General features: G+C 56.6%; 1 protein-coding gene across 1 annotated transcript in view; it reads right to left on the bottom strand.

Annotated features, from left to right (window-relative positions):
- The window catches only part of KIF21B (kinesin family member 21B), a 44,267-nt gene extending 25,181 nt beyond the window's left edge, over positions 1–19,086 (bottom strand). The window contains exons 1-8 of the mRNA XM_021682481.1: positions 19,000–19,086; positions 5,731–5,953; positions 5,242–5,424; positions 2,962–3,111; positions 2,744–2,878; positions 2,170–2,337; positions 1,714–1,829; positions 1,033–1,228 (exon numbers count right to left, since the gene is read on the bottom strand). Coding sequence (XP_021538156.1) covers positions 1,033–1,228; positions 1,714–1,829; positions 2,170–2,337; positions 2,744–2,878; positions 2,962–3,111; positions 5,242–5,424; positions 5,731–5,953; positions 19,000–19,040 — 1,212 coding nt within the window. The 5' untranslated portion in view covers positions 19,041–19,086. The remainder of the gene's footprint in view (positions 1–1,032; positions 1,229–1,713; positions 1,830–2,169; positions 2,338–2,743; positions 2,879–2,961; positions 3,112–5,241; positions 5,425–5,730; positions 5,954–18,999) is intronic.
- Between the last annotated feature and the right edge of the window lie 6,814 nt (positions 19,087–25,900).

The raw sequence follows: 25,900 nt of genomic DNA, 5'->3' as shown, positions 1-25,900 counted from the left end.
GTGTTTCCTAAGACACAGCTCCTGTCTTCCAGGGCTCTCCTTGACAACCAGCAAGTCCAAATTCTATAACCAGCCATTCCAGCCTTCCCCAATCTCACCTTGACTTACCCTTCCACCGCCTACCTTCATATCACCATAAGTGCTGACCCAAGGGCTAAAACCCTAAGGGCCCCAGGCAGTGGCATAAATGAGTCTGAGTACAAGACAACAGGGAGCGGTGGGGACTAGAGTTAACAGAGTCACAGACTCAGTCTCAAAGGGTCAGCAACTATGCCACTCTAGACAACGTAGTGCTATATGTTGTTAGGTCTTCACATTTTTCAGGAAAAACTGAAATTCCCTGATTTTCAGAAAGGTAGGCAACTAAGTTGCATTCTTTTAAAACAAAGGGCAAGCCAAACCAAAACCCGTTTGTGTACCAGATTCACACCATGGGCTACCAGCAGCCATTGACTTTTGCCTTAGTCATATGGAATTAGACACTTCCCCAAGAAGCACCCATTTTTCCCATCTCTGTTCCTATGTGCATGGCTTGATTGCATCCAAGAATGCCTGTTCCACTTGCTTTTGATGATATCTCATCCATTTTTCAAAATCTATATAAAAGGCCCCCTCCTTTGTGAGGCCTTCCCTGACTGAGCACCTGAGTGAAGAGGGCCAGCTCTCTCCTCTGTCCTGCTCCCAGGTGCACTGGACTAGTCATGTGGTCCCCATCAATTATTCTTATTCTGTACCACAGTCTAGGAGTCTCATCTGGTCCAACGCAGCATAGTCAGTGGACGTGAAAGCACAAGGCAGAGCGTCTGTCCTGGGCATCAGAGCTATGCTGCGGAACAGCTGAGTGCCCTCCTTGCTCTTAGGTGCTAAAACCCCGGGAGCTCCGACTGTGCTCGATCCACCCGGGTGAGCCCGCTCATCATGGCCGGCACGGAGCCAATACTCAGGAAGCGGCGGGGAATGGGTGGGGAGGTGAGGGCGTGGTGGGAGGCATGCCGAAGACCTTGGGCCCACCGTGCCTGGGAGTGTGCTCACCGCCTTATACTCCATCAGCTCCATCTGCAGGCGAGCAATCTCGGCCCGCAGGGCGCTGATCTGCTGGCTCGTCTTGTCCTGGTTCACCACCACCTTGTTCTTGATGTTGCGGGCCCGATTGGCATATTTGAGTGTGTTGAGCGTCTCCATGAAGTCCCGGTCTGAGGGGCTCACACAGGCAATCATGATGGTCTGGCTGGGGGGGTGCAGTAGGAGAGTGAGGTTCGAGGGGCACAGCCAAGCCCCCAGAAGCATCGCTCCAGGGCAGAGGCCCCTGCTCCCAACCCATTCCCCTACTGTCTTAATGGCCTAAGGACCTGGGCATTCACCAGGGCAGCACCTGGACCACCTGGCCACGGGGTTCCTTCCAACCCACAGTGAAGGCGGCTGACAGTGTGATATGTCACTGCCGGGCACAGCTCTGTATTTCCTTAGTGGTTTCTATCCATTACCCCATTTGGGCTCTGTCACTTCAAGACTATCTCTCCCTGTTTTCAGACAAGGAAACAGTCTGACCCTACTGGCCAAAGGTCATGCAGCATCTCAAGGCTCCTGTCTCCGAAGCCCACAGGCTGCAGTAGGAAGGCCTCCTTGCCCGCAAGGCCCTCATGAATCAAACCCTCACAACAGGATTCTCCAGAAGGTTCCCTCGTCCCCCACCCCTTGTTGGCTGTAGGGTACCTGTTGCCCCCCAGCGAGTCCTGGAGAAGCCGAGTGAGCTTCGAGTCCCTGTAGGGCACGTGCACCACCTTCTTGCTCTGGTCCCCCAAGGCGCTGATCACGTTGCCCAAGGCCAACTGTGGGAGACAGACCCTGGCACTCAAGAGGCAGTCCGGGAGAGGGCAGTGGGGACAGGACAGCCCCCAGGCCATCCGTGCCTGCCTCGAGGACCCAGCAGCCCTCAAGCTCCCTGAGAAAGTTTACGTGCCGATGTGATTGTTTGGTGAAGTCAAGAAGCTGGGGGCAAGGGTGAGGGCAAAGGACCAAAGGCCTAACAACAGTGACATATGGGTGCCCTGGCCAGCAGCCAGCAAGAGGTGCAAAGAAGACGGGGCAGCCGTGGGTCTGGAGGGTCTGGAAAGGGTCTGAGACTGAGCTGTGCTGGCCACTGGGACTGGTGACCCGCCGAATGCCTACCAGGCCGCAGTTGATGGAGATGCCCTCCTTGGCCCGCTCGCCCGTGGCCCCCGTCCGCTTCAGCCGCTCTGAGCCGGCCAGGTCCACAAAGTGAAACTTAGCAGTGAGTGTCTCATACTCACTGGTGGGCGCGTTGCCCTCAGGAAGCCCAGTCACCGCCTCACTGACCTGCAGCAGAAGTTAGCAGCTGATGTATCTGGCCCTCGCCCCACCTCACGGCTCCTCTGCTCTCAGCCCTCGACCCTCAGGAATGCTGTCTGGGGTGGGGGGGTTCGGGGCCCAGAGGCAGGGCAGGCTGCAGCGCCCTCTCCTCTTGCATGTGAGAGCATCTGACCGTGTACTTGCACATGCCTGATTCTCATGCAAGCCTCACAACCATAGGGGGATGGTTACCCCCATTGTACAGGTGGGGGACTGAGGCTTAAGAAAAAAGAAAAAGAAAAATCAACAAGTAGCTAAGGCAAACCCCAAGCCCCGATTTGCTAGCTTCAGGTCCATGGCTCCTTCCTCTTCTTGCCCCTCTGAGAAGCACCCCCCCACTACACCAGCTCCTGGGCCTCCGTGGGTTCCTTACTGGCTCGGGCTGGGTGCACACTCGCATCTGGCACACATGGATAGTGAAGATGGCGTGTGAGCGGGAGCTCTGCACGTTCATCTGGGTGCTGGCCGTGGTGCGGGACAGGGCCCCCTGCTTCAGGCACTGGATCAGCTGCGGAGCGAGGCAAAAGTGAGGGCAGGAGACGAGCTGTGGAGCTGGCCCCTGCCTGCCCCCGACCTCCGGTGGATGCTCACCTCCTCCTGGGAGTTGATGAGGCGGGAAGTGACGCCCGTGGTGTAGATGCCACCATTCCCATCCTCGTGGATCTTGATGTTGGACCTGCGGTGGCGGGCATCAGGGTCACGGGTGCTATCGAACAGGTCGAGGATCTCCTCATTGTAGAGCTGTGGGGTGGGGGGAACAGCTGCTGGGTGCATGTGGCACATGGCGTGGGGCCCCGAGGGGCTTTCCCACGTTTATAAGCCAGCTCTGTTTTACAGAGGTGGAAACTGAGGCTCTGGGAGGCGAACTTGCCGACCCTGGTCCCCTCTGGGTTCTGGATTCCAGGGTCTTTCTCCTAGACAGGAGTCGGAGGCAGCTGGGTCCTGGGCAGAACTATATTGAGGTTATGCTCCCACTCCCCAAAGAACCAGCATTCAGCAGTTTTCAGTCTTGTCAGGGGACTAAGGACCTAAAGGGGACAAGGGGACTCAGGTCCTAGATGTAGATGAGGAAGACAGAACCATAAATCAGGCAGATCCTATTATGTTTGTTGCTAGGCTGGGAAAGGGGGTGGGGACGTGGTTTCGGATGAGGGAGGGGACGGACAGAGCTCAGTAGAGACCGTGCCTTGATCCCCATTGTCCCTGGGGGTTGAGGTGAGGACAACCTCCCAGTAGGGGAGGAATGTGGGGCCGGAGAGCATGCCACTGGGGCCCAGCATCCTGGGGAGAGCCTGGGGAGACCACTTGGGGTGAGGGGAGGTGGCCTGGCCAGGAGCAGTCAGCTTATTTCACATGGTCTCAGCCTTGGAGATTCCTGTGTTTGTAATCGCTGGCAGGGAGAGCTTTACCTGCTGAAGGGCTGGGATATCCCCCAGGCAGGGAGCCGGGGCTGGGGGCCTGGGGGGTGGGGTGGGGAAAGGGACCGGGCAGCTTGGTCAGCAGCCAGCAGAATCCTGTGGGGGAGGGGCGGGCTGCGGCCCTCCAACATCCGAGGCTTTGATGCCTCAAAGGGACAGAAATACTCCACAGGAAGGGGAAGGGGAAACGGAAGGGACTGGTGCAGATGTGGGTGCCATGGTGTCTGTCTGTCTGTTGGGACAGGCGCACCGGCATCATTTAACCCCTTGTGATTCACCCTTGGGCATGAGTTTTCTAGGAACTGCCCTACTCTTTGGTTATCCCCATGGCAACAGGATAGAGAAAAGAAGAAAACAAAGAGATGGGAAAGCTTATAGAGATACACAGCAGTAGGACACACACACACACAGAGGTAGTCACTTTATCCGAAGCAAAAGTCCAGGAGGACAAAGAAAAACTCTCAAGTCTAAAATACAGGGTCCCCTAAGGGGAAAGCAGCCACTCTGAGTACCCAGGAGGTAGTCATAGCGGTGCAGTGGGCAGGGTGGGCCATGGAAACCCTAGAGAGGGCTCGAGCCACATCCCTCCCTCAGAGGACAACCTGGGTACAGTCAGAGCCCAGGGCAGCCCCATACCCAGCAAATGACCCAGAGCCGGGGGGGTGGGGGAGGTCAATGGGTTGGGGTTTCAGATGCTGAGAACTGAAGCCACCTGGTTCAAGTGTCCTAAAGGAGGAGCCTGGTCAAGTCAGGCACTCATGAGAAGTATCCAGAACACCTGCTTTCTTACAGACCCTTCTGAGAGGCCCCTCGATAGGCCAAAGATTCCTTCCTCTACCCGCAAAGTCCCCAGATGCCAAAAGCCTGGCTTGGCACACAGACATTCTCCCAGAGAGAGGCAGGACCAGTTGCAAAGAAAAGCTCCTTCTGGAGGACCTCCCTGCCCTGAGGTCAGAGAAGACTAGGAGGGTCAGTAAGGACCTGGGCCAGAAAGGGACAAGGCAGACTGCTCTGAGGCTGGGGAGCAACCTGGCCAAGGCTGGAAGGATGGGCAGGAACTAGAGTTCTCACTACGTGCCAGGCACATGCTTCCATGCCATCCTCACAGCACCCACAAGGAAATAGATATTATAGCCATCGTGCAGTGGTGACACGACATGCCCAAGGTCACACAGCTAATAAGTGTCAGAGCTGACCATCACTCAGGGTTTGAAGAGATCTTAAAGGTTCTCAGTGGCTCAAGCCCCTTCTGACACAGGAAGCCTCTTCAGAGTGTCCCACCAAGAGGTCTTCTAGCTCTTGCTTGGATATTTCCAGCAGCAGGATCCTCAGCAGCTATAGATGCTGCCATGGCTTGCCTAGGCTCATTCCACTGTCCTGGGGGTAAGCCCAACCTCCATGGTCTTGCTGTCCCCCAAATCTCCCTCCCGCCCCCACTACGAGGCCACAGTACCTCCAGGAACTGCGCGCTGACTTTGAACTCAGGCCCGGCCACACCCCGCTCCTGTGCCCGCCGCTTGCGCTCTGCAATGCCCCCAAAGAGGTGTGCAATGGCCCTCGGGATGATGCCCTGCTCCTCCTCCGATGTCGCCGTGTCGAAGCCGGTGCCCATCGTGTATGTCTTCCCGGCCCCTGTCTGCATCAGCAAGGGTGGAATGAGGGTGTTAGCACCCTCGGGGGGCCACCAGCAAGCCCGGGGACCCCTGGCCAGGTGGACTTCCCTTACCACGTACCCAGGTCACCGGCCCCTCCTGGTCCCCAAGCCACACCCTGAGGGAGTCTCCTCGGAGTGACAGCCTCCCTCCAGCGTGGCAGCATGCTGGGACAATAGACAAAACCGCAGCTCCATCTCCACCGGTCTGAAGGGGGAAGGGGCGCTCTCTCCCACCAGCTGGGGAGACCAGAGTTGGAGGGGCCACGGGTGGGAGTGCAGGCGGCTTACCTGCCCATAGGCCAGCACTGTGGCATTGTAGCCCTCGAAGCAGCCCTCGATGAGCTTGCTCACACAGGTCGAATAGATCTGTTCCTGCCAGGTGTCCAGGTCGAAGACAAAGTCATAGGTGAAGGCCTTGTCCTTCCCCAGAAGGACCTGGGGCTCCCCGGGGGTGACAGAGGTGCAGATGTGACAGCCCTCAATCTTCTCCTTTGACAGCTGGGGCCGAATCCTGCTCAGGAAGTGGGGAGAGCCCTGGGTCAGACCCAGCCGGTGGGGGACTGCGGTGCCCTCCTCCCTCACGCTACCTGCCATGCTTCCACTTCCCCAGGCCCCCTCCAGCCCCCAGAAGCTGGAAGAGAAGGAAGGAAGCTCAGGAGCCTCCCCAGAGGACCAAGGCAACTTTTATAACAATACAGTAATACTAATCGTAAGAATAATATCCACTCCACCCAAACATTTATTGAGCGGTTGCTAACATTTATCAAGTACTCTACGGATGGGATCCAGGTTAAAAGTATTTTACATAAATGAATTCATGTATTCTTCACTATAAATCTGTGAGGTACATATTATTTGCCTATTTTTACAGATGAGAAAATGGAGGCTGACAGAGTTTAAGTGACTTGCCCAAGATTGTACGGGAGGGGGGTGGGTAGGGGGCGTGACAGAACAAACCTCTGGTCTGACGTCAGAGCGCACACTCCTGATTGAAAGGGGAGCCCTAGATATCAGTGTCCCACAGATCAGGAAGAGAAGACAGCTTGCCCCCTTCTGGGAGGTAAGGCTCAGCACCAGGGTGGGGAGGGACAGGCCTGGCTGCCCCCCAACCCCGGAATGAATTAAAGAGCAGACCCCATCTTCTGCCAAGGCCTGCAGGGGCTGCAAGAGTCCTCCAGCTGCAGAGCCCCCTCTCGGATGCCAGAGCCTGGCAGAACATTCTCAGGTACCAGACCAAGCACGACCCCGCCAGACCAGGCCAAGGCAAAAGTCGGCTGAGAAGGGCAGGACCCTCTACAAGGGACACCAGGCCGGCCACAGGAGGGGCCCAATCCCAGCTCCTGCTGGGCTCCCTTACGAGAGGAAGAAAAGTGGCACCAGGGCTGAGTGGGAGCCAGCCATAAATAGGGCTATCTCCATCCAGCCACCTCTTCTCCCTCCTCTAAGCAGCCATTGCCATGACAAGGTCCCCATGGCAACCAAGTGTGAGTCAGTGAGCATGCGCTGTACAGACAGGCAGAAAAGCACTTCCCAAATGCCTAAAGCAAAAGGGGGTGGGGGTGGGTTAGGCACTAATGCTCCTGGGCTCACACAAGCCAGCCCTATCAGCCAGGCGATCACAATGAGCTGCTTGTCAGGCTCCCTTTCCCAAAGCCAACATTTACCAAGAGAAGAAAAGAGTGAGAGGGCCAGGCCAGCATGCATCCAGGGCGGAGGGGGACCTCGCCACAGAGGCAGGGCCACCAAGTCGCCATCCTGTCCCTGTCTGGGGCTGTCCCGGCCCCCAAGGCCCACTCAGAGCTTCAAGCCAAGGGAGGTGCTCCCCTCAGCCTGTTGCCTGCACTTTGCTGCAAGAGGGTCATAGGGGACTGGGGAGGGGGGTAAGTGCCAGGGGAGCATTTTGGGGGGAGTTAGCTGCACCAGGCCAAGTCCACACCATAGATGGTAGCCTGGGTTTTCTCCAGAAGTGTTTTCCCTTCGGTGTCAACAGGTCCTCACAGGTCAGTGGCTCTCCCCTCACTGAGGCTGACAGGAATGGAGGATTACCACCTTCATCCACACTATCCAGCTGTTCCATGACAAGTTGAAATTAGAACCCAGCCTCTCGGTGTCCCCCCTGAACTGGTTTCTGACTGGGAAGGGAGCAGCTGATTCCTGCTTGTCCTCTCTAGAACCTGCAGACCAGAAACTTGACCCACCAGTAAGAGGTCTGGGCCAGCAGTTCCCCTACCTCGACCACTGATAGTGACAACTGACACAAATTCGCACTCACTACGTACCCGGGGGGTCTACGCACTGACATATACTAACTCTTGATCCTCAAGAGAACACCTGCGGTGAATACTATACTACCCCGGTTTGTAGGGGAGGAAATGAGATGGTGCCCAGCCAGCCGTAGATAGTGAGGGGCAGAGTGGGGCTCGAACAGTGTGTGTGCACTGCCTCTCCACTATTTCTGTGCTACCGTGTCCCTACGGGCAGGGCTCAGGGGGCCGGGGGGAAGAAACGGCTCATGACACAGGGAGCCCCAGCCGCAACTCCAGAGGAGGGGGCGTGGCACGGCACACAGGCACCAGGTAGGAAGCAGGAGCTCTGGCCCTCAGAGCTGGCTCTGCCCCTGGGCCTCTGGGACCCAGGACCAAACACTTACTGCCCAGGGCCATCCAGGGGCTCCCAGGTGAACCAAGGGTCTGGCCTGGGCAGCCTCTGAGGAGCTTCCAGCATTGCTGGCTACCACCAACTCCGGAAGACACCCTCCCTACCATGTGGGCTGCTTGTGATAGGATTTCTGGATCCAGTTCAAATACCATTTAATTACCCCAGGCAGATGGCAGTGCTGGTGATTGGAGGAAATCGAATCAGGGTCCCTGGAGACAGTGGGAGCAGGCGAGGGGGAGCAGAAGCCCTGCCTGGCAGAGCCCATCTGGGAGAGGGGATGCTTCTCCTTCAACAACCAGCCCCAAGAACACGGCGGAGCCCACCTGCCAGGAATAGGAGAGCTGGCAGAAGAGCAGTCTGGGCAAGGGGATGGAGAAGAGGGGCTCCAGAGTTTTGGGTCCAGGAATTATGGAATCAGTCAGGCATTCATCCTGCGGCGCTCATCCTGGAACGTGAGGCCCAGCACATCTTGATGCGGGGGTCTCTGTGGTCAGAGAGAGCCAGCCAGCCCCAGGCTGGCCCATCTGAAGCACCAGGGAGCTTTGCAGGGTACAGATGGGTGAGCAATGTTACCCAGAGAAAAGGGTACCCGCTGGGAGACAGAGGACATGGGCTCAGGAAGAGTCACTAATTCCCAAAGCAACTGACCTGGACGAGGGAGAGTGTTGGTCCCAGGAATGGGACTTGATTGAGTAACCGGAGGTAGAAGAAAAAGAGAATTAAGATTTTATGTGTGCTTTCCATGTGCTAGCTGGGCCAGGCACCCGCTACAGACTACCTCACTTAAGTGATGCAATGAGCTCAGGATTTCCATGCCCATTTTCCAGAGAGGAAAGTTGAGGCTTGAAGTAGTTAAAGTCAGACACACACAGTAAATACAGGGAAGATGGGCATCAACTGCTCTGCCTGACTATGAAACCTACAGGCTCTTCTGCTTCTCCAGCGACCTCCTGCCTGGGAAACTCTCCATCCCCACATGGATAGATAAGCTTCAGGGCCAGGGAGGCACTCTGGAAGGAACGCTGCTCCATCTGTTCAGGGCTGGCCATCCAGCAGGGGCAGACATCGTGTCCCAGCTCTCCTGGGGCTCCCTCCTCACCACACCCTGCCCAGCAGAGCATTCACACCTGCACCCCACAGGGAGGAGACCAGAGGGCTGGGAGATCAAGTCCGGGGTCCTGGACCAGCCCCTGCCCCCACCCTCTTCTGGTTCAGGAGCCACGCTTGCTTTCTCCTGGGTTCTCTAGATGATCTCCTCCCAGTTTTAACTTTCTAAGAACGCCTTCACCTTCCCCTCCAGCAGCCTCCTCCCCGGCCCCACCCTGGGTGAGGTCACTTCTGTGGGCTGCCCTCAAAGCAGCAGTGGCCTCAGCCAGCCCCACCCCGCCCCAGATAACGGGATATGGGGAAGGCGGCCGCTTCCCGTTAAAGCAGGGTGGCAGGGGTGGGAGCCACTCACAGACCTCGTCCTTCCTGGGGGGTATGGGGGGGGGGAATCAGGGATGGAAACCAGTTTCTAGGGTCTTGCAAGTCCCAGGAGCCGTGGACCAGATCCAGGACTAGGATGAAGTGAGGTATTTGCCACAAGTGCAAAACTTAACGGGGTATGAAAAAAACTCAGTAATGAAGATAAATTATAATTTAATGCAATATTTTAAAAGCTCAGATCGGCAAACTATGGCCCTGCGGGCCAGCTGCATTTCATCGGTAGTTTTGTGGACAACACATCCAGTATCATTTCTGTCCAGGGACCTCCTGACTCTCACCCCAAGCCCCATGCCTGAAGAGCGCCCTCCATCCCTTCCCAAGGTCCGGGCCGGGAGGGAAGGGGGCGGGCCGGACAGCCCCGCGCAGAAACGCTCCCGGAATCTCCCCGAACAGAGCCCGGTCTATTTGCCACTTGGCACCCCGCAGCCCCGAGCGGCGGTGGGAGCGGGCGCGAGAGCGAGAAAGGGCCCAGGGCTTTTCAGAGGCAGGATCTGGCACGGGCGCGCGGCCGCTGAGCTTCCTCTGCTCACAATTGAGTGGGAGCTGGTGTGATGTGGGTAGTTATTTTCATATCCCTCCCCCACCGCCGGGGAAGCGGGCACCCGGGCCGAGGGACGCGCAGGCGGCTCGGGCCCGGCCCCCCACCCGTCCGTGCCCCCGGCGGCGGCGGCGGCGGCGGCGGCGGCGACGGCCGGACAAAGGCCGCGAACCCGAGCCGGGCGCTGCGGGAAGAGCTGAGCTCAGCGCTTCCACAGCCCTTTGCGAAACCAGGAGGACAGGGCGGAAGGGGAGGACAGAGGAGACGGGGAGGAGGAAGGCCCCGGGGGATGCTGAAGGGCTGCCAAGGAGAACAGCTCCCTCTGCGACGGGTAACGTGCCCAGCGCCCCACACCCTACCCGCGCCGTGGTGGGTGGGGGGAGGATGGGCTAGCCCCCCTCACCCGTGCCCCTTCCTCGGTGACATCACACAAAGCCAGCCAATCACTGCCCCCGGGGGCTCCGCCCAGTGACCTTGGACTCCTAGGGGTTGGCTCGGCCTCTCAGGTGAAATTAGTCCCACCCAATCAGCCGGCTAGGGCCCCTCCCTGGGCTCTTAACTTGAGTTGCCCCCCAGTCAGTTAGGAGCTCCTGGAGCTCTTAAGGGGGCAGCCCCAGGCTCTTCCTATTTGAAGAGTTTTGTCACTGAGAGGTCACACGCTGTGATATTAAAATAACTAACCAAGAACTGTTCCAGAGTCCTAAAAAATTCTTACAATTATGATGTATGGTCTGTGATTCCTGATGTCTTTCTTTGCTAGCAACTGGAACCCCTTTACATCTCTGCTTACTCTACTTCCCCAGTTAGTAACTTCCCACACTTATGGAACAAGACTGCCTTTTTGCTAGACTCTGTACCTATGAAGCTTTGCACGCTAGATCATTACACAAATCATTTCGTTCTAAGGGGGTGTTTTTGCTCCTAATTTACAAATGAGAGTTCAGAGGAAATTAACTGGGCTCAAGGTCACATAGATAATAAATAACAAGGTCTCCTAGGAAGACTACCTTTACTAGCCATCAGTCCCAAAGATTCAATCCAGAAGGAGAGCTGGAGAGAACTAGCACGCATAGCTGCCCACTTGTGAGTAATTTGCACTTTGGGGACTTCCAGGCTGGGAGACACCCTCTCACCAGGCTCTCCCTCAAAGGCTTTGAGAAGAACCAGGGACTTGGGTTGGAATCACCCCTCTGAGGGCCAAAATAACCACCATAACCAGCCCCTTTGTAAGAAGCCCCAGGGGGTATGAGCCTATCTGCTCTTTTCTTCTATAGGACCCTTAATGCCTTTCTGGAATCCTGAAAAGGAGCCCCCAGAGGCTAGTGGAACAGCCGCAAGGAGAAACAGAGAAATGAGGAAGTTCATCCCCTGGTCTCTAGGTGCGCTGCCCCCAAGCCTGAGGTTGGCCAGATTCCATGACCTCCCTTCTGCCCAGCCCCAAGTGGTTTGCCTGGCTCCAACCGCGGGGCAGCAGGGGTCAACTGGAGCTGAGGTGTTGTGTGGAAGTGAGTTTGGCGGGGGCGGGGGGCGCTCCCCTCTAGTCTGCCTGGCACACTGAGTCACTTAGCCATGCTGTGACCTGCCAGGGACCAGCTCTTCCTCATCGGTGACAGATCAAAGGGAACTCAGCTACAGCAGCAGGGATTTAGATAAGCTAGCAAAATGAACTTCCTGCCCGCAAAGATTGCTAAGCCAGGGGAAAGGGGAGCCTGGGATTCTTTGGAATCTTTCTCCTCAGAAATCATAGTCACTGATACCACTCTTGCTTCTCTGCATTCTGCACACCAGTGCCTTGTCTGATCAGGACAATACCTAACACGTTTTGAGAACCTAGGTGCCGAGCTCATTTACATACACGAACACATGTAATGGGTTATAACAGCCCTGGGGAGCAAGGGCATTTGCCCCATTTTACCGAGGCTTGGAAAAGTGAAATTTCACCAGCCCAGAGTCACACAATTCGTAATGGTGGAAATGAAATGCAAGCCAAGCCTGCCCCTGCCCAATCCTGCTGCACCCACTGAGCAGCCCTGCACCAGGGCAGGAGAGAGGTTGGACTGGAGAAAAATGATCCCCTCAGAGAATCCCTGGACTGATCCTACCAACAGCTGCGGGCAGTACCAGGCGCACTCTGCTGGGAAAGCATTTCCCCCGTTTTGTAGAGTTAAGAGAGCCAAGGCCTAGAGCATGGAGAAGCATGGAGCCAAGAACCCAGGAGGCTGCTTCCCTGCCAGAGGAAGGCAGCTCCCCTCAGCAGCAGAAAGAGGGTGTCTACACCCCCACTCTAATGAGCATCCTCTCCTCCTCCTCCCCGTGGCAGCCTGCCAGCTCTGGGGAAGGCGGCTGGAAGCAAAATCCCTGCTCTCTCAGGGGAGTCTGGCTCCCAGACACCCGGGGCCTTTTAGCTGACTTAGCCCAGAGAAGGCATCTTCCCAGAGAAGCTGCTCCTCTCTGGTGGGGAGACCCAATTGGGGGTGCTGGCTCTTAGCTGCAGGGATATGGAGTGGGGAGCCACCAGAGCCCTGTGATAGCCAGAGGGTCTTGTCGCCCTGTCACGGGACCTTCTCCGGGCCTCTCAGACCCTCCTCCATCAGCACAGTCCTCCTGAGACTGACTGCCCTCAGGAAAAAGACCCAGGCTGGCTTAGGACCCCCAAACAAGGAGGCTTTGTACTGTGGTGACGGTCAAAAAGCGTGGGTTTATGAGGCCCTAGCAGATCTGGTGAAATGGGTCTGTCAACCCTCTGTGCTTGACTTCTGCCCCCAAACATGTTCCCAAGTGCACAGGGAGAGGGTGCAGACACTCCAAGACAACGCCTTGGGGTGTCGATTCAGGGCACCTGGGGTTCAGCCCCCACTCCTTCCTCAGATGTACTTGACCTTTCTCTTTCAGTATATCCAAGTCGTGGCCACTAGCTTCTGAGTCACAACCAGGGATAGACAGTCCGACAGGGGAGGGAACCTGGGGTAGAGTCTTGTTCATGGCCCCTAGGGCATCAGGATCTCAGCTGTGCCCCAGGACACCCCCCTGAGAGGCTGAAACTGGGCATAAGAGGAAGCAGGCCCCACAGAGTGGGGCGAGGGGTCAGAGGCTGGGGAGCGGAGATGCTAGGAGAAGCTGAGGGAGGGGGCCAGGCCCTGTCGTAGCTGGAAAGATGGGCAGGCCTGGGCGTGAGCAGTAGCCAGGAGCTTCCTGAGCCACCGGTCCGACTCCTGTGGGTCTAACTCCTGTGCCGCAGGGGCCTGGGAAGAGGGGCGAGCCCGGCTCAGGGAAGCGCTGCTCAGCGGCGCTCCAGCTTGGCTCTCCAGTCCCACTCCCTTCTCAGGGCATCTGGCGGCGGTTTCCCATGACCTCCCAGGAGACGGGAGACTCTGCAGAGTGGGGGCTGAGCAGGGAGTGCCCAGAGCTGTGGTGGCATGTGCATCATGTGGAGGACAGCTCAGTGGGAACTGGGCCCTGGGGACGCTCCCCTGCTGAGGAATGCAGAGGCCAGCCGCTGCGGAGCAGGGAGCCTCTCCCTCAGCACACTGGCCCTGGTCATTGGTCCTCGGTCCTCAGGCCCCAGTCCCCACTGCCAGGCTCTCCTCAATGCACCTTAACTCCAGGGTCAGGCAGGACCAGCCAGCCTAGAGAAAGGACAGTGGCCTCCACCACTGCTCTGATGGTGGGCTTCCACCCCGCAAGGCAGAGGGATAGGGACTCAGGTAATTGGGGACAGGGGACCATGGCCCTGCCTCCCTTCCACACCCCAGAGCAGCCGGAGGTGAAAGAGGGAGTATTCCGGGGGTCAGGACACTGCCACCCACGGGTCCGCCACCTGCCATGGGGCTTCACAGCCCTTCCCACAGAGCTCCACCACCCCCAGCCCATAGGGATGGAGGAGGGGTAGCTCTCTGGGGCCAAGGCCGACCAGCCCCAGCCTGGCTCACCTCCCAGGGCAGGGAAGCATCCTCTCCTCTCCAGCCCAGAGGCCTCTCAGTTGCCCCTCCGGCTTTCTTCAACAGGTTGCTATGTCTAGAGGGCAAAATGTGAGGTGAGGAGACCCCAGGACACCCGGCGCTCTGCCGTGTGACTGGTGTGGGGGCATGTAGAGGTAGCAAGAGGAAACTGGGCTGCCCCCAGAATTTCCTTTCCTAGAGAGTGGCAAGATGGAACTCAAGCAGGAAAATAAATTCCAGGGATAGTAGCATGGATCTAAGGAAAGAGAGAACAGGCGGACTTCTACCCAGCGGGAAGGGAAAGGCTCCCCAAACACAAGAGCGAATAGCACGGCTGAGGAGCTAAGACCACGGAGGGGACAGGCAGCTCCATGCTAACCAACCCCAGAATGGGAAATTCAGACACGTCCCCCCTCTGCATAGCACTGGACACCTTCCTAAGTACTTTTCCCACATTGCCATTATGGCAACAGGTGGGGTATGGCATATGGAGAAACTGAGGCATAGAGACTCACAGCAAAGAGCTAATTAGAGCTGCACTGGGAGGCGGTTGAGAGCAGTCTGAGGAGCATGTGCTTGGAGGGAGAGTGAGTGCCCTGGGTTCAGATCCAAACTCCACCATTTACTGGCTGTGAGTGTTTGCTCATCCATACAATGGGAATAACATCAGTTAGCTGGTGGGGCTCCGGTGGGGAGGGAGGGAGGGAGGGAGGGAGGAAGGAAAATCTTCTCTGTACCTAACACTCACTCACTGTAGCTCAAACCAGAGACACGTCTTAGGTACACTTTAAGTTAGGGCTTATTTTTAAAACATTTTATTCACATCAACTCCTCAGGAGCCAACCCTTTATGGGCTGTATGACTTCTACTTCATCCAAACCACTGCTTTTCACAAATGAACAAATGAGAACAAACCAGCTGTTCCCATTCTCCCATGGGTGAATCTGAGGCCCAGCAGGGCAAACAGAAAGGAAGCCCCATGACCCAGCCAATGGGTGAACTGCACTGGCCCCAGCCCTGCCCTTTGCCCCCAGAGCTGTAAGAGTAAGGGTGGCAGGCTCATGTCACCTCTGCCACCTCTGCCACTTCCTCAGCCCCCGCCCCACCCCATCTCCATTCGGAGGGTTTCAAGAGCGGAGATCCAATCAGCTTCAGGCTAGTCAGGCAGGCTGGCTGGGGAGTGGAGGGGGGATGGTTTCCGGGGCCTGTGGTTACTACACTCCACTTCCTTGTGATGACATAAGCCCTATTTCTGCAGCAGGAGGCCACCGCTAAGATTCTCAGGTCTCCAGGCACAGGAGGTCCTGTCTGGGCCTCGGTTTCCCAGATCTATAAACGGGCAGCATGGGGCACCGTTGGCATTGATCGGCTCTGGCTGGCCTTGGGCTGCCAGAACAGAGGATGGGACTTTGAAGGCACCCCCATATCCCACCCTCACGCAGTTTTTTCTGTCTTCTCTGGTCTCTTCGTCCCAAGCCACCAGTTCTTTTGATTCAAAATTTAGACAGACGTTGACCAAGATTTCAGAGTATCCGGAAGCTCTGGAAATAACTACAGCTAGAGAACCCAAATGAGCAAGGACAGGGGTACAATCTAACACTCTCCCTTGGGTCCCTGGCTGGTGTCCCTCCAGCCCCTTCCAGCCCCTACTCCACCCTGGAGTGTCCATGGATGGATGTGGGACCTGTAAAGGGACCTCCCCGCCCCAGCCGAGGAAAGGAAAGAAGCTTAAGGAAACCAGGAGAAGATAAGGGGGGGGGGGGGGTGGGGGGGGGTTAGGACCCATGGAGGGCTCCTCTCATGGTGGGGGCTCAGAACTGGGGGCTTGAAAGGGTCTTAAAGAAACATACCACGTGTCTTGACTTCCTTCCGCAATTTCAACTTTGCCAACTTGCATTTCTTAACAGCTACCCCTTCCCCTCCGCCCCCCATTAGTCAGGCAGGGCCTGTGTTGCAGCCTGGGGCAGGGCACAGCTCAGCCTCACCTCTCTCAAGCATCCTTCCCCTCACCCCCCACCCATTCCCAGGTAGAGAGAGGCTGGTTCTAGGCCATCCTTGGACCCAGGGAGCTGAGTCCCTATCTACAGGGGATTAATGGATAAAGGGATCACAGGGCAGGCTGGAGATGGGCTGGCCTAGGAATCTCCACGCAAAGGCGACTAGCTGATGTTCAGGGGCAGATGGGCCAGGCTCCAGGGAGGCTTGGGGTAGGGTTTTTAGGGTCTGTTCACACCTAGACCTTCTCCCTTTATCCCACAGCCCCAGTTCTGAAGTTTCCTCCTCTGGCTCTCCCCCAGCCCTGCCTGCCTTGTGGAGATTTGCAGACAGCCAGCTTTGATCCTCTTCCCAAGGTGATTATAGGGCCAAGAGCCCTGGGCCTGGCACTTCTCACCTAGTCTAGCAGTCCCTGCCAGGACGTCCCCCCTTACACAGGCATGCATGTGTACGCGTTCATACACACACACCAAAGCAAGTCTGTCTCATTCGTGGCCTCCCTGTCCCGAGAGTTGGACCCAGGGCTCGCCATGTTATTCTCATGGGAACTCAGAAAGCACTTCAGTTAGATACAAGAAAGGACTTCCAGGAAGTCAGACAGCTGAACCTGACACCGGTTTGGGCCCTTGGCAATTCCAAAGCCTTGGCCTTTCCCCACAATGCCTTACTCCAATACTCTCCTCCAGCCTGCCACCCAGTCCTTGAGGTGGGACAAGTGACTTCTGGAGGTTGGGAGGGGGGGTCGATGGGGATCCAAAAGCATGGATCTCCCCTACAGCTCCTCAGTGGCACCATCTGCTCCCTGTCCCAGCCCCAGTCCTAGTCTGGCCCTATACTCAGCTCTTTGATTAGAAACTGGGTTCTGTCCAGGCATTGTCTGCCTTCCACGACCGGCTGCCCATTGAGGTCTGGCGTGTGCCAAGCTGGGCACTCATGCTGGAATGGGAGGGGACAAGTGGGCTGGGCCCTCACCTTCCAGAAGCCCCCTAAAGCCTGGCTCTTCTGATGTTCAAATCTCCCCACCCCTCCATCCGAGATCAGCAACTCGAGGCAAGGAGTGGGCGCATCTGGACACTACTAGAGTAATCTGAGTGGGAAGCAGGGATGATACCCATCACCCCCAAAGAACTGGGTACAGTGGGCAGGCACAATCCCTTCTCTGGAAAGGGTCTCAGAAACCTTCTTTTGGTGATGCTGAGAAGGCCACACCAGCTTTTCCTCACTCCTCTGCATAAAGTGCCAATCCCATGGGGCTTTCCCACACTTTACCATGCCCCAATCTAGTCTGGGGAGGCTGACGGTGGTGGTAGGAGAGGGGGCTTTGTTTGGCTCTCTCCTATAAGATGGAGTCTAAAGGAAAGCCCCCATGGGAGGAGCAAGCACCCTAAGTCCCTTCCTTCCCAGCCCTGGTTCACAGTGAGTGGGGCCAGGGCTTCATTTCCCTTTTATGATGTACTTGGACTCTCCCAGTCTGCTGCAGATGTCATATTTACATTTCTCACTCCCCTCCCAACCCACTTGTACCTCCCTCACTCGACCTCCACAGGATCCTGCTGCAATGTCAGCCCAAGCAGCAGCCTGGCCCCGCCCCGGCCAGCCCACCAGGCACCTGCAGGGCTCCTCTTTGTCTCTCAGGCTGCACTGGGCCAGCAAGGCTGTGTTCAAGTGATGCTGAGGCCGCCTGATGCATGGGTGGGAGGCACCTCAATCTCCCTTCCCTGACCCCAGAGCTGCGATCGGCCGTCCCCTCCTCCTCTCTGGGCCGCAGAGGACCGGCCAGATGCTGGGGGCGGGCATCTGCCCTGGGGCAGGAGGGGGAAGCTTTGCCCTAGTCATCTCTGGCCCTGTCTAGAGTGACTTCCATAGACTCTTGGAATCTGGGTCACCTACAACCCAGGGAATCTAGAGACCTGTCTCAGAGACCCACCCCAGCCCTGGACCCAATACCCCCACCCCCATCATACAGGGCTGGGGCAGAGATGGTTGTATTTCTCCACCATCCCTGCCTCGGTGACCAGTCTCAGATTGGCCCTCTCCCATCAACAGACCCCTCTCAAAGAGAAAACCCTAAACAAAAACAAGGAGAGGTGGGGTGTGTAAAGCGTCTCTGCCCAACACAAAGGACACATATGGCTCAACTTTGCATGATTTCCTGCTTCGCACTTCTGTGTACCCCTCCCAATAGAAGCCCCCCAGCCACGTCCTCTCCCCACCTCAATTCTGTCAGGATGTCACCGCAAGTCCCAGATAAGTCCATGCACCACCCTACCTCCATCTTATCTGAGCGCCTGAAGATGGGGTATCAGCGTCACACCCTCCTGCCCTCTCAGAGGTAGAACCTAAGATACACCGCTTCCCCCCTGCCCTAGCTCCATCTCCTCTTGGGACAGGGCCACCACGGTTCTCTCCAAAAGCCCTTGACTCCCCACGGAAGGCCAAGGCACCGTCCCAGCCCTTCCATTTGTCCCTGCACTCAATCAATCGATCTTTGTCTGCGGAACCGGTTCCCGCCCTCCTAGCTGGACCAAGAGCACAGAACTAGCCGACTGGGGTGGATGAAGGGAAAATTCCCCCCCGCCCCAATATCCCAGTATGAGACAGCAGCCCCAAGGGTAGGCGAAGAGGAAACACACAGACGCTCCGGCCTGGGCCAGGCCTGGGTGTGAAATACCGGATTTCCTTGTTTATTCGATTTTCTGATCATTAAGGGCTCCCAAGAGGGGCCCGAAATTACCACCCAAACAAAGCCACCTTACAGCAGCCCGCCGGCCGCCGATCTCCTGCGGCAGCCGGTCCAGCGCACGGCGCCCTCCTGCCTGGCCCATGCCGGCCCCTCTTCCCGGGGTGCGGGCTCCGGGGTGCGCCCCCCGGCCCCACGCCCACGCAAGACAAAGCCAGAGCCCCTCCGCGCACGCCCCCAGCCCCGCCGCCGGTCCCTACCTGACGGCCACCTTGACGCAGCAGTCCCCCTGGCCGGCCATGGTCCTCTGGCTCTAGGGTCTGGGCGTGGATCAGGGGCGGGGGTCTGGGGGCCGATGCCCCAGGCAGCGGCAGCGGCTGCGGCTGCGGGAGGCGGGGGCGCGGGCACTGCTCGCGAAGTCTGCCGCGGCGGCTGGAGGTGACATGCTCGCGGGCGGCAAGCCGAGGGGCTCACCCGCGGCCGGGGGAGGCCCCACGGGGCCGGGCCCGCGCGCCTCCTCGCGCCATCGGGTGGCGGCGCGCAGCTAGCTGACAGCCCGCGGCGCGACCCGCCGCTCCCCACGGCGCGGCACACGCGCGCACACACCTCCCACCCTCGCAGCCACCTCCCGCCGCAGCGCGAACAAAGGGGGCGGGGGCCGGCCCGGCCCAGGCCCCGCCCCCCAGCCCCTCCGGGCCCGCGCCAGGCCCCGCCCCGCTCCGGATTCACCAATCGAAGGTCCGAGGCAGCAGCAGGGGCGGGACTTGAGCCTTTAAAGGGACCTCTTGGCTCGCGTCCACCCTCTCGCTGGGGGGCCGGCGGGATTGGAGGATCGGGGAGGAGGAGGGCCCAGAAGCTGACCACGCCGGAGCCTCTGTCCCCCGGAGTCGCAGAACCTCAGCCTCGATGGGACCTCCGTTTCATAAAGAGGACACTGGGACGCAGAGAGGGGAACTACCCAAGGTCACACAGATTTGGTGGCTAAGCAAGGGGTAAGAGCCCAGGTCTCCCCGGGGCAGAGTGCCTCACTTCAAAGCTTCGCAGGGCGGTTTGCGGTTTATATTTTTAAAGCGCCCTGAAAGCTTCCCTTCTGATTTGTAACAGTGAATTTGTCAACCTTTATTGAAGGAGATTCTTGCTGGTGACTAACAAAAATTCCCTCCACCTCCACCCTGCAGCATTTTAAAATTCATCTTTTGGTTGGTTCCTGGCTAGGCTCCTCGCCCAGATGGGCTCCTCCCTCTGCTACCCCAAGGCGGTTCCACTGACCTTTATGACCCACAGATGACCCTTCTGGACCTGGCTCACATTCTGTCGTGGCCGTGGCCGTGGGGGCAGAAGGTCAGTGTTGGAGGCCTGAGCTGCTTGCTCAGGGAGACAAGAGAACAAAGGGGGCACTCAACTCCAGGCACCTGGGTAGAGGCTGGAGGGGCCAGATGGGTGGGGAAGGGGACAGAGCAGTGCAGCTGCCTTTACATGGATATAAAGGACAAGAGGGGGCCCTAGAGCCTTTAAGCACAGGGCAGAGTTGGAGAAGAACAGTGCTCTGAGAAGCCACAATTCCCTTTCCACTCCACCTACCCTCCCTCTGAGCCCAGACACCTTCTCCCTGCCCCCCCACACAACTCCCAACATTGGGGCCATTCACAGGGCCCTCACCAGCTGCCCTCCCTTCCCACACTTCAACCAGCTCCCTCCCCTGGAAAGAGCCCAAGGGGAGGACCCAGCTGCAGCTCCAGATGTGGATCATGCTCTGGGGGGGGGGGGACGGGAGTCAGACTCCGAGCCTCTTGCATCACCCTCCAGTGATGATGAAACTATGTCAGAGATTTTGGCAAGGGTGTGGGTTAGGGTCTGAGGATGTATCCGTTGGTGCCATCCTCCTCCCTTCCCTCCCCTACTCACCCGCACAGATAACGTCTCCATCCAAAGTCAAACCAAAACAATGATAACTTCAAGGGCAAATTTCAAGGGCAAATCAACACCCCTCTCTCCAACCTGATGGAAAACAGGGCACCACCAGCAGTGCCCCAAGGGTGGAGGAGGAGAGGGAGGAGACTCTGGTGGCATCCTGCACCTTTTATTAGCATTTGAACCTAGAGGAAGCTCTTTCTGGGGCCAGTAGGTCACCCCTCCCAGAGCAGCAGGCACGCAGAGTGTTGAGTCAGATCCTGGACAGTCTCTCCCCATCTTCCAACTAAAATAAGAGGTGGGGAGGTAGCTAACATTTATGGACCATCTATGAGAACCAGGTACTTTATATGCATATTCTCATTTCATTCTCCTAAACTTGTGAGCTGGGCTTTATTATTATTTTTCAGTTTTGCAGGGGGGCAGGGGATGAGTCTCACCCCGCATGTAAGCAACAGACCCAGGATTTGAACTCCTATGTCTTGTTCCAGATTTCCCAGATCACCTCCAGGCAACTGCCCAGAGGGAAGGAAGCTGGGCTGACCCAGGCTTTTGCTCCAGGTGTAGCCCTCCTGGATGATAGTGCTGCCTTTTGCAAAGCTGCTGTCCCGCCCACCAGCCCCTGGATTTCTCTGGGGCTCATCTCTGGTTTCCTGCCTCTAGGAGGTCCCCTCTGACTTCCGAGAGTAGGTGACCCTTCTGACTCACAGCTTCACTGCTGGGAAATGGCGCCAGAGGGGCTGCACCAACTACCCCTCCCCCGCGCCCATTCCTCCAGGCTAAAGGATGTCCAGCCTGAAGAAGCAGGGAGGCGCATGGGGCTGGCACCTCGGGCCACCTTGGCAGCTCCTTCCTGGACCTCCAGGGCAGCAAGATGTCCAGACCCGGCCTCCTGGGCACTGCTGCCCAGAGGTGAGGAGGCAAACTGGGCACAGAGGTCAGAGGGGAATCCAAGTGGCAGGAAGAGGCTTAAACTGTAACTTGGGGAGATTGAGGTTAGATGGGTGACGGGAGGCCGGGGACAATCCCTGCCCTCCTCAGTCTCCCTGCAGCTTCAGCTCAGCCTCTGCTTCCTCTCTCTGGTTTGTTCCCACCCCCACCCTTTCCCACCACTTCTCCCTCCTCTCAGCTGCTCATCTTTCCTTCCCTAACCCTGAAGTTTCTCAGGGAGCTGCTTATACGCATATCTCCCCCAAACCCCACCCCTTCCCTCTCTGCCTGACAGAAACAGGCAAACATACATACACACTATCCCGGGTTTGGCCCAGAGTCCCCTATTTGGACCAGGGTTTGAGTCCTAGTTCTCGTCCTGAGCTGAGGCCTTTCCTCACCAGGCGTCTAGGGGCCTCCATCATTTCTCTTGACAGGAGCTGTGCGTGTCTGGGCAGATGGGAATGTGGGGGAGCTGAGGAGGACCCTCTCCGAGGCAGGAAGCTCCCACTCATGTAGTTAAAATACTCCTGCAGCAACTTGAGGAAGCCATCTGGCCCAGATCTCTCAGGCACCGCCTAGCTCTCAACAGCAACCCTGCAGTAACAAATCAATATACCTAAGAGATACCCTTAGGCTCTAGAAATGTCTCCAGAGGTGGCCCGAACTTGAGTCCTGTTCCCTTTTATCTTCTTTAGGATTAGCACTAGGCATTGACATTTGCAGAAACTAGCTGAGCATTGTCCTAAAGTTTTGGGGGTGGAAAGTACAGAGTTCTGGACCTCCAGTCCTAAGTGCCGGCCCCACCCCAGCGGCTGTGCTTGGTTCCATGGGATAATGGGCATGAGCCCATCCTCCAATCCAGCCATGCCCTCCATGCCAGTCCAGCCATGCCCTCCAGTGCCCACCTGAAGAGGGAGCTCAGCTCTGCCACCAACAGGCGCTCAGAGTCCTAGAGAGGGTCTCCTGGGGCGCAGATTCAGAGGTCTTAGCTCAGGCTCGGGCTCAGCCTAACTTCCTCTGTTACAGAAGGAGACAGACTTAGCCTTAGAGGAAACCAGAATTTGTTATAAATAGAAGGGAGAGAGAGAACTGCTGTGGATTATAAACACCCTGTCAGTCCTAAAAAACCCCAACTATTTTTGGTTTCAAATGTTAATGACAGTTTAATTAATACTCCATATAACCTCAGACATGGGCTCTTCATCCGCTTTCGACTTTGCCATGCTGCCTGTGAGGGCCAAAGGCAGGAGGAGCAGGTGTGGGCAAATTCTCAATGTCACAGAATGCTAGGGTTGAAAAGAACCCGAAGATCATCTAGTTTTACAGCTTTGTTTTCAGGTGAAGAAACCAAGGCCCAGACAGGTAAAGAGACTTGTCCACAGTTGTACGATAAGCTGGTGAGCAGGGACCATGGGACTAAACACATGGTCCCATAGTCCCAGAGCAGGGCAGCTCCCTCAACAGCATGGAAGGACCCAGAGGCCACATGTGAGTTTATGGTTTGGATAAAAGCTAAGACTGTACAAAATAACAGATAGCTTGGAAGCCCACGTGTGGCGCTCCGAGTCAGAGATCTGGGTTCGGATTCCGGCTCTGCCACTCACTAGCTATGTAACCCTTGGTGAGTTACGGAGCTACTGCAAACATCCATTCCCTCACCTCAAAATGAGGATAATCACCCTCGCCTCATCGCAGGACTGTGACGAGGTTGAGATAAGGTGACCTGGATCGAGCACCCAGTACTATGCTCGGCACAAAGTGGATGGTAATTTCCTTCAAGTTGCCCATGGATTCTCTGCCCCTTCTTCAGTGGGCCTCTGTCCTCAAAGTGGGCATAAAGAAGTTTCTTGCAGGACAGGGAGTCTCCAAGATGAGTGTGGATGAGGCTGGTGCAGACAAGGTGATGAGGTTTGGCTGGCCTGGGTGCTCCTTGTTGATCCAGGGAGGTGGGAGAGTTACTCAGCCTCTGCTGGCCACTCAGTGGGGCGGCCCAGGGAGGGGGGCCAGGGGAAGTGTTTGCAGAATGCAGGAAGGAGCCTGGCATGCTGGATCCCTTCTGTACACAAACAGTCCTGGTCTCAGCCTCACTGGGGGTTAGCTGGAGGGCAGCTCAGCTTCATTTTACTCACCCCATGTGCTACACTGTGCCAAGGATGTTACATAAGACTTCTCATTTAATCCTCACAACAATCTCCGAGGTAAATACTGTTATTGTCCCCATTTTGCAGAAGAGGAAATGGGCTCAGAGGTCACTTGGCCAGCGCAATGGTCGTTAGTGCTGTGCACCAAATATTTCCGGCCCTCTGCTTCTGTCACAAGGCAGGACTGCATGTCCTCTGTGTTAGCGATGGCCATGTGACTGACTTTGACCAGTGATGTGCGGGCCAAACTGACACGTATCACTTCTAGGTGGACTTTAGGAGCTCCCCGTGCCCTCACACCACTTGATGTTTTGTATGGAGTTTAAGTGAGAAATAAACTTTTATTGCGTTCAGAAATTACGGGTTTATATGTTACCTTGGCATAGCCTAGCCTAAAGTCAGTAAAGGGGCAGAGCCAGAATTCAGAGCCTTGGTCCATAAAGATCCCAAAGGGCCCCAGTACCTTCTAGGACTCCACCTGCATGTCTAGGACCCACAGAAGCCCTGTGGGGCCGTAGGAAGGGGCAGGCAGCCTCTCTGCCTCCGCTTATCTCTACTCCCTATGATTTGACTAGGCTATTGCCATGTTTCCAGATTGCTGGGTCCCAAATGAGCATGGTTCCATATTAACCGCTTGGGGGCTTGGGGGTCTCCTGGCAGCGGCGCCGAGCTATCCCTTGGGGGTCAGGAGCCACTCTGAGAAGTGGCCCATTGCTTGCCTGGGAAACTGTTCTCAAGTTGGGTATCAGGACGCACCTGTGTGAACCCCAGTTCAGAGCTCCTGGAGGAAGCCGATCGTGGAGTGGATAGATGCTCTCAGGGCACATGCCGAGCAATGACAGCTACCATTTCGGAGTATTGTGTCAGGCATTGTTTAAATGCTTCATGTAGTGCTCACAGCAACCCTAGGAAGTAGGAACAGCTATCATCCCTGTATTAACAGAGGACACCAGGAGTTGCCCAAGGTCACACCACAAGTGATAGAGCAGGGGTTGAACCCACCCAGGCAAGCTGATTTCCTGTTTCATCCTGTGTTGGATTGCAGTGAAGAATAAGGATGGATCTAGGCCTTGGCGGCTGCTGAGCTCAAAAAACGAGCGGAGCGCCCCGAGAAGTCACCTGCTTCATAGGTCCACACAATGCCTTGCACACAAATGTTCATAGAAGCTTTATTTGTCATAGCCCCAGACTAGAAACAACCCAAATGTCCATCGACAGATGAATGGATAAACTGATGTAGGTCAAATAATAGAATACTATCAGCAGTAAGAAGGAAAACTATTGGGGATGCCTGGGTGGCTCAGTTGGTTAAGCGTCTGCCTTCAGCTCAGGTCATGATCTCGGGGTCCTGGGATCGAGCCCCACATCGGGCTCCCTGCTCAGCGGGGAGTCTGCTTCTCCCTCTCCCTCTGCTGCTCCCCCTGCTTGTACTCTCTCTCTCTCTCTGACAAATAAATAAATAAAATCTTAAAAAGAAAAAAAGGAAAACTACCAATGGTACAGCATGGATGAACCTCAAAATAATTATGCTGAGTGAAAGAAGCCAGACCTGGGCCCGGGGGGCGGTGAGGGTGCAGAGAGGAGGGAGGCAGGGGCAGTGAACAGAGCAGGGAGCAGCAGAGGAGGGATTACTAATAAGCACCAAGAAATTTGGGGGGTGGTGGATAGATCTATTATCTTGATGGTGGTGTTGGTTCCACGGCTGTGTATACATCTTTCAGAAATAATCAAATCGAGCACATAGACTATGTGCAGTTTATTATATATTAATTATAACTCAACAAACTTTTTTTTAAAAGGTAACTTGCTCCAACTTCTTTGCTCCAACAGGGGTGCAGAGCAGCTGGTAACTGTTCCTGGGTCCTCGGGACAATGAACTGCAGTCCTGGCCACCTAAGGGCAGTTGAGCCCTGTGCCCTGCCTCAGGTGGCCTGTGGGCTCATTGAGGGTCCCCTCTCCCCCAGAAGGGACAGGGGTGGGGAATTAGCAGACACAAAAGGAACAAGCAGGGAGCCAAGCAGGGAAAGCAAAAGAGAGGGGAAAAAAAGAGATGATGCCAAGGAAGGAGGAAGGAAAGGGGCAGAACGTCCAGCCCCAAACGTGGTGGTCAGGAGGGGGCCTCCGAGGCAGTCCTAGCCAGGAACCCAGAGAAGCCACGTCCCCTTGCTTCAGATGC

Source organism: Neomonachus schauinslandi, chromosome 6, assembly GCF_002201575.2.
Source record: "Neomonachus schauinslandi chromosome 6, ASM220157v2, whole genome shotgun sequence".
Classification (NCBI taxonomy): domain Eukaryota; kingdom Metazoa; phylum Chordata; class Mammalia; order Carnivora; family Phocidae; genus Neomonachus; species Neomonachus schauinslandi.
This window is presented reverse-complemented; position numbering and strand designations above follow the sequence as displayed.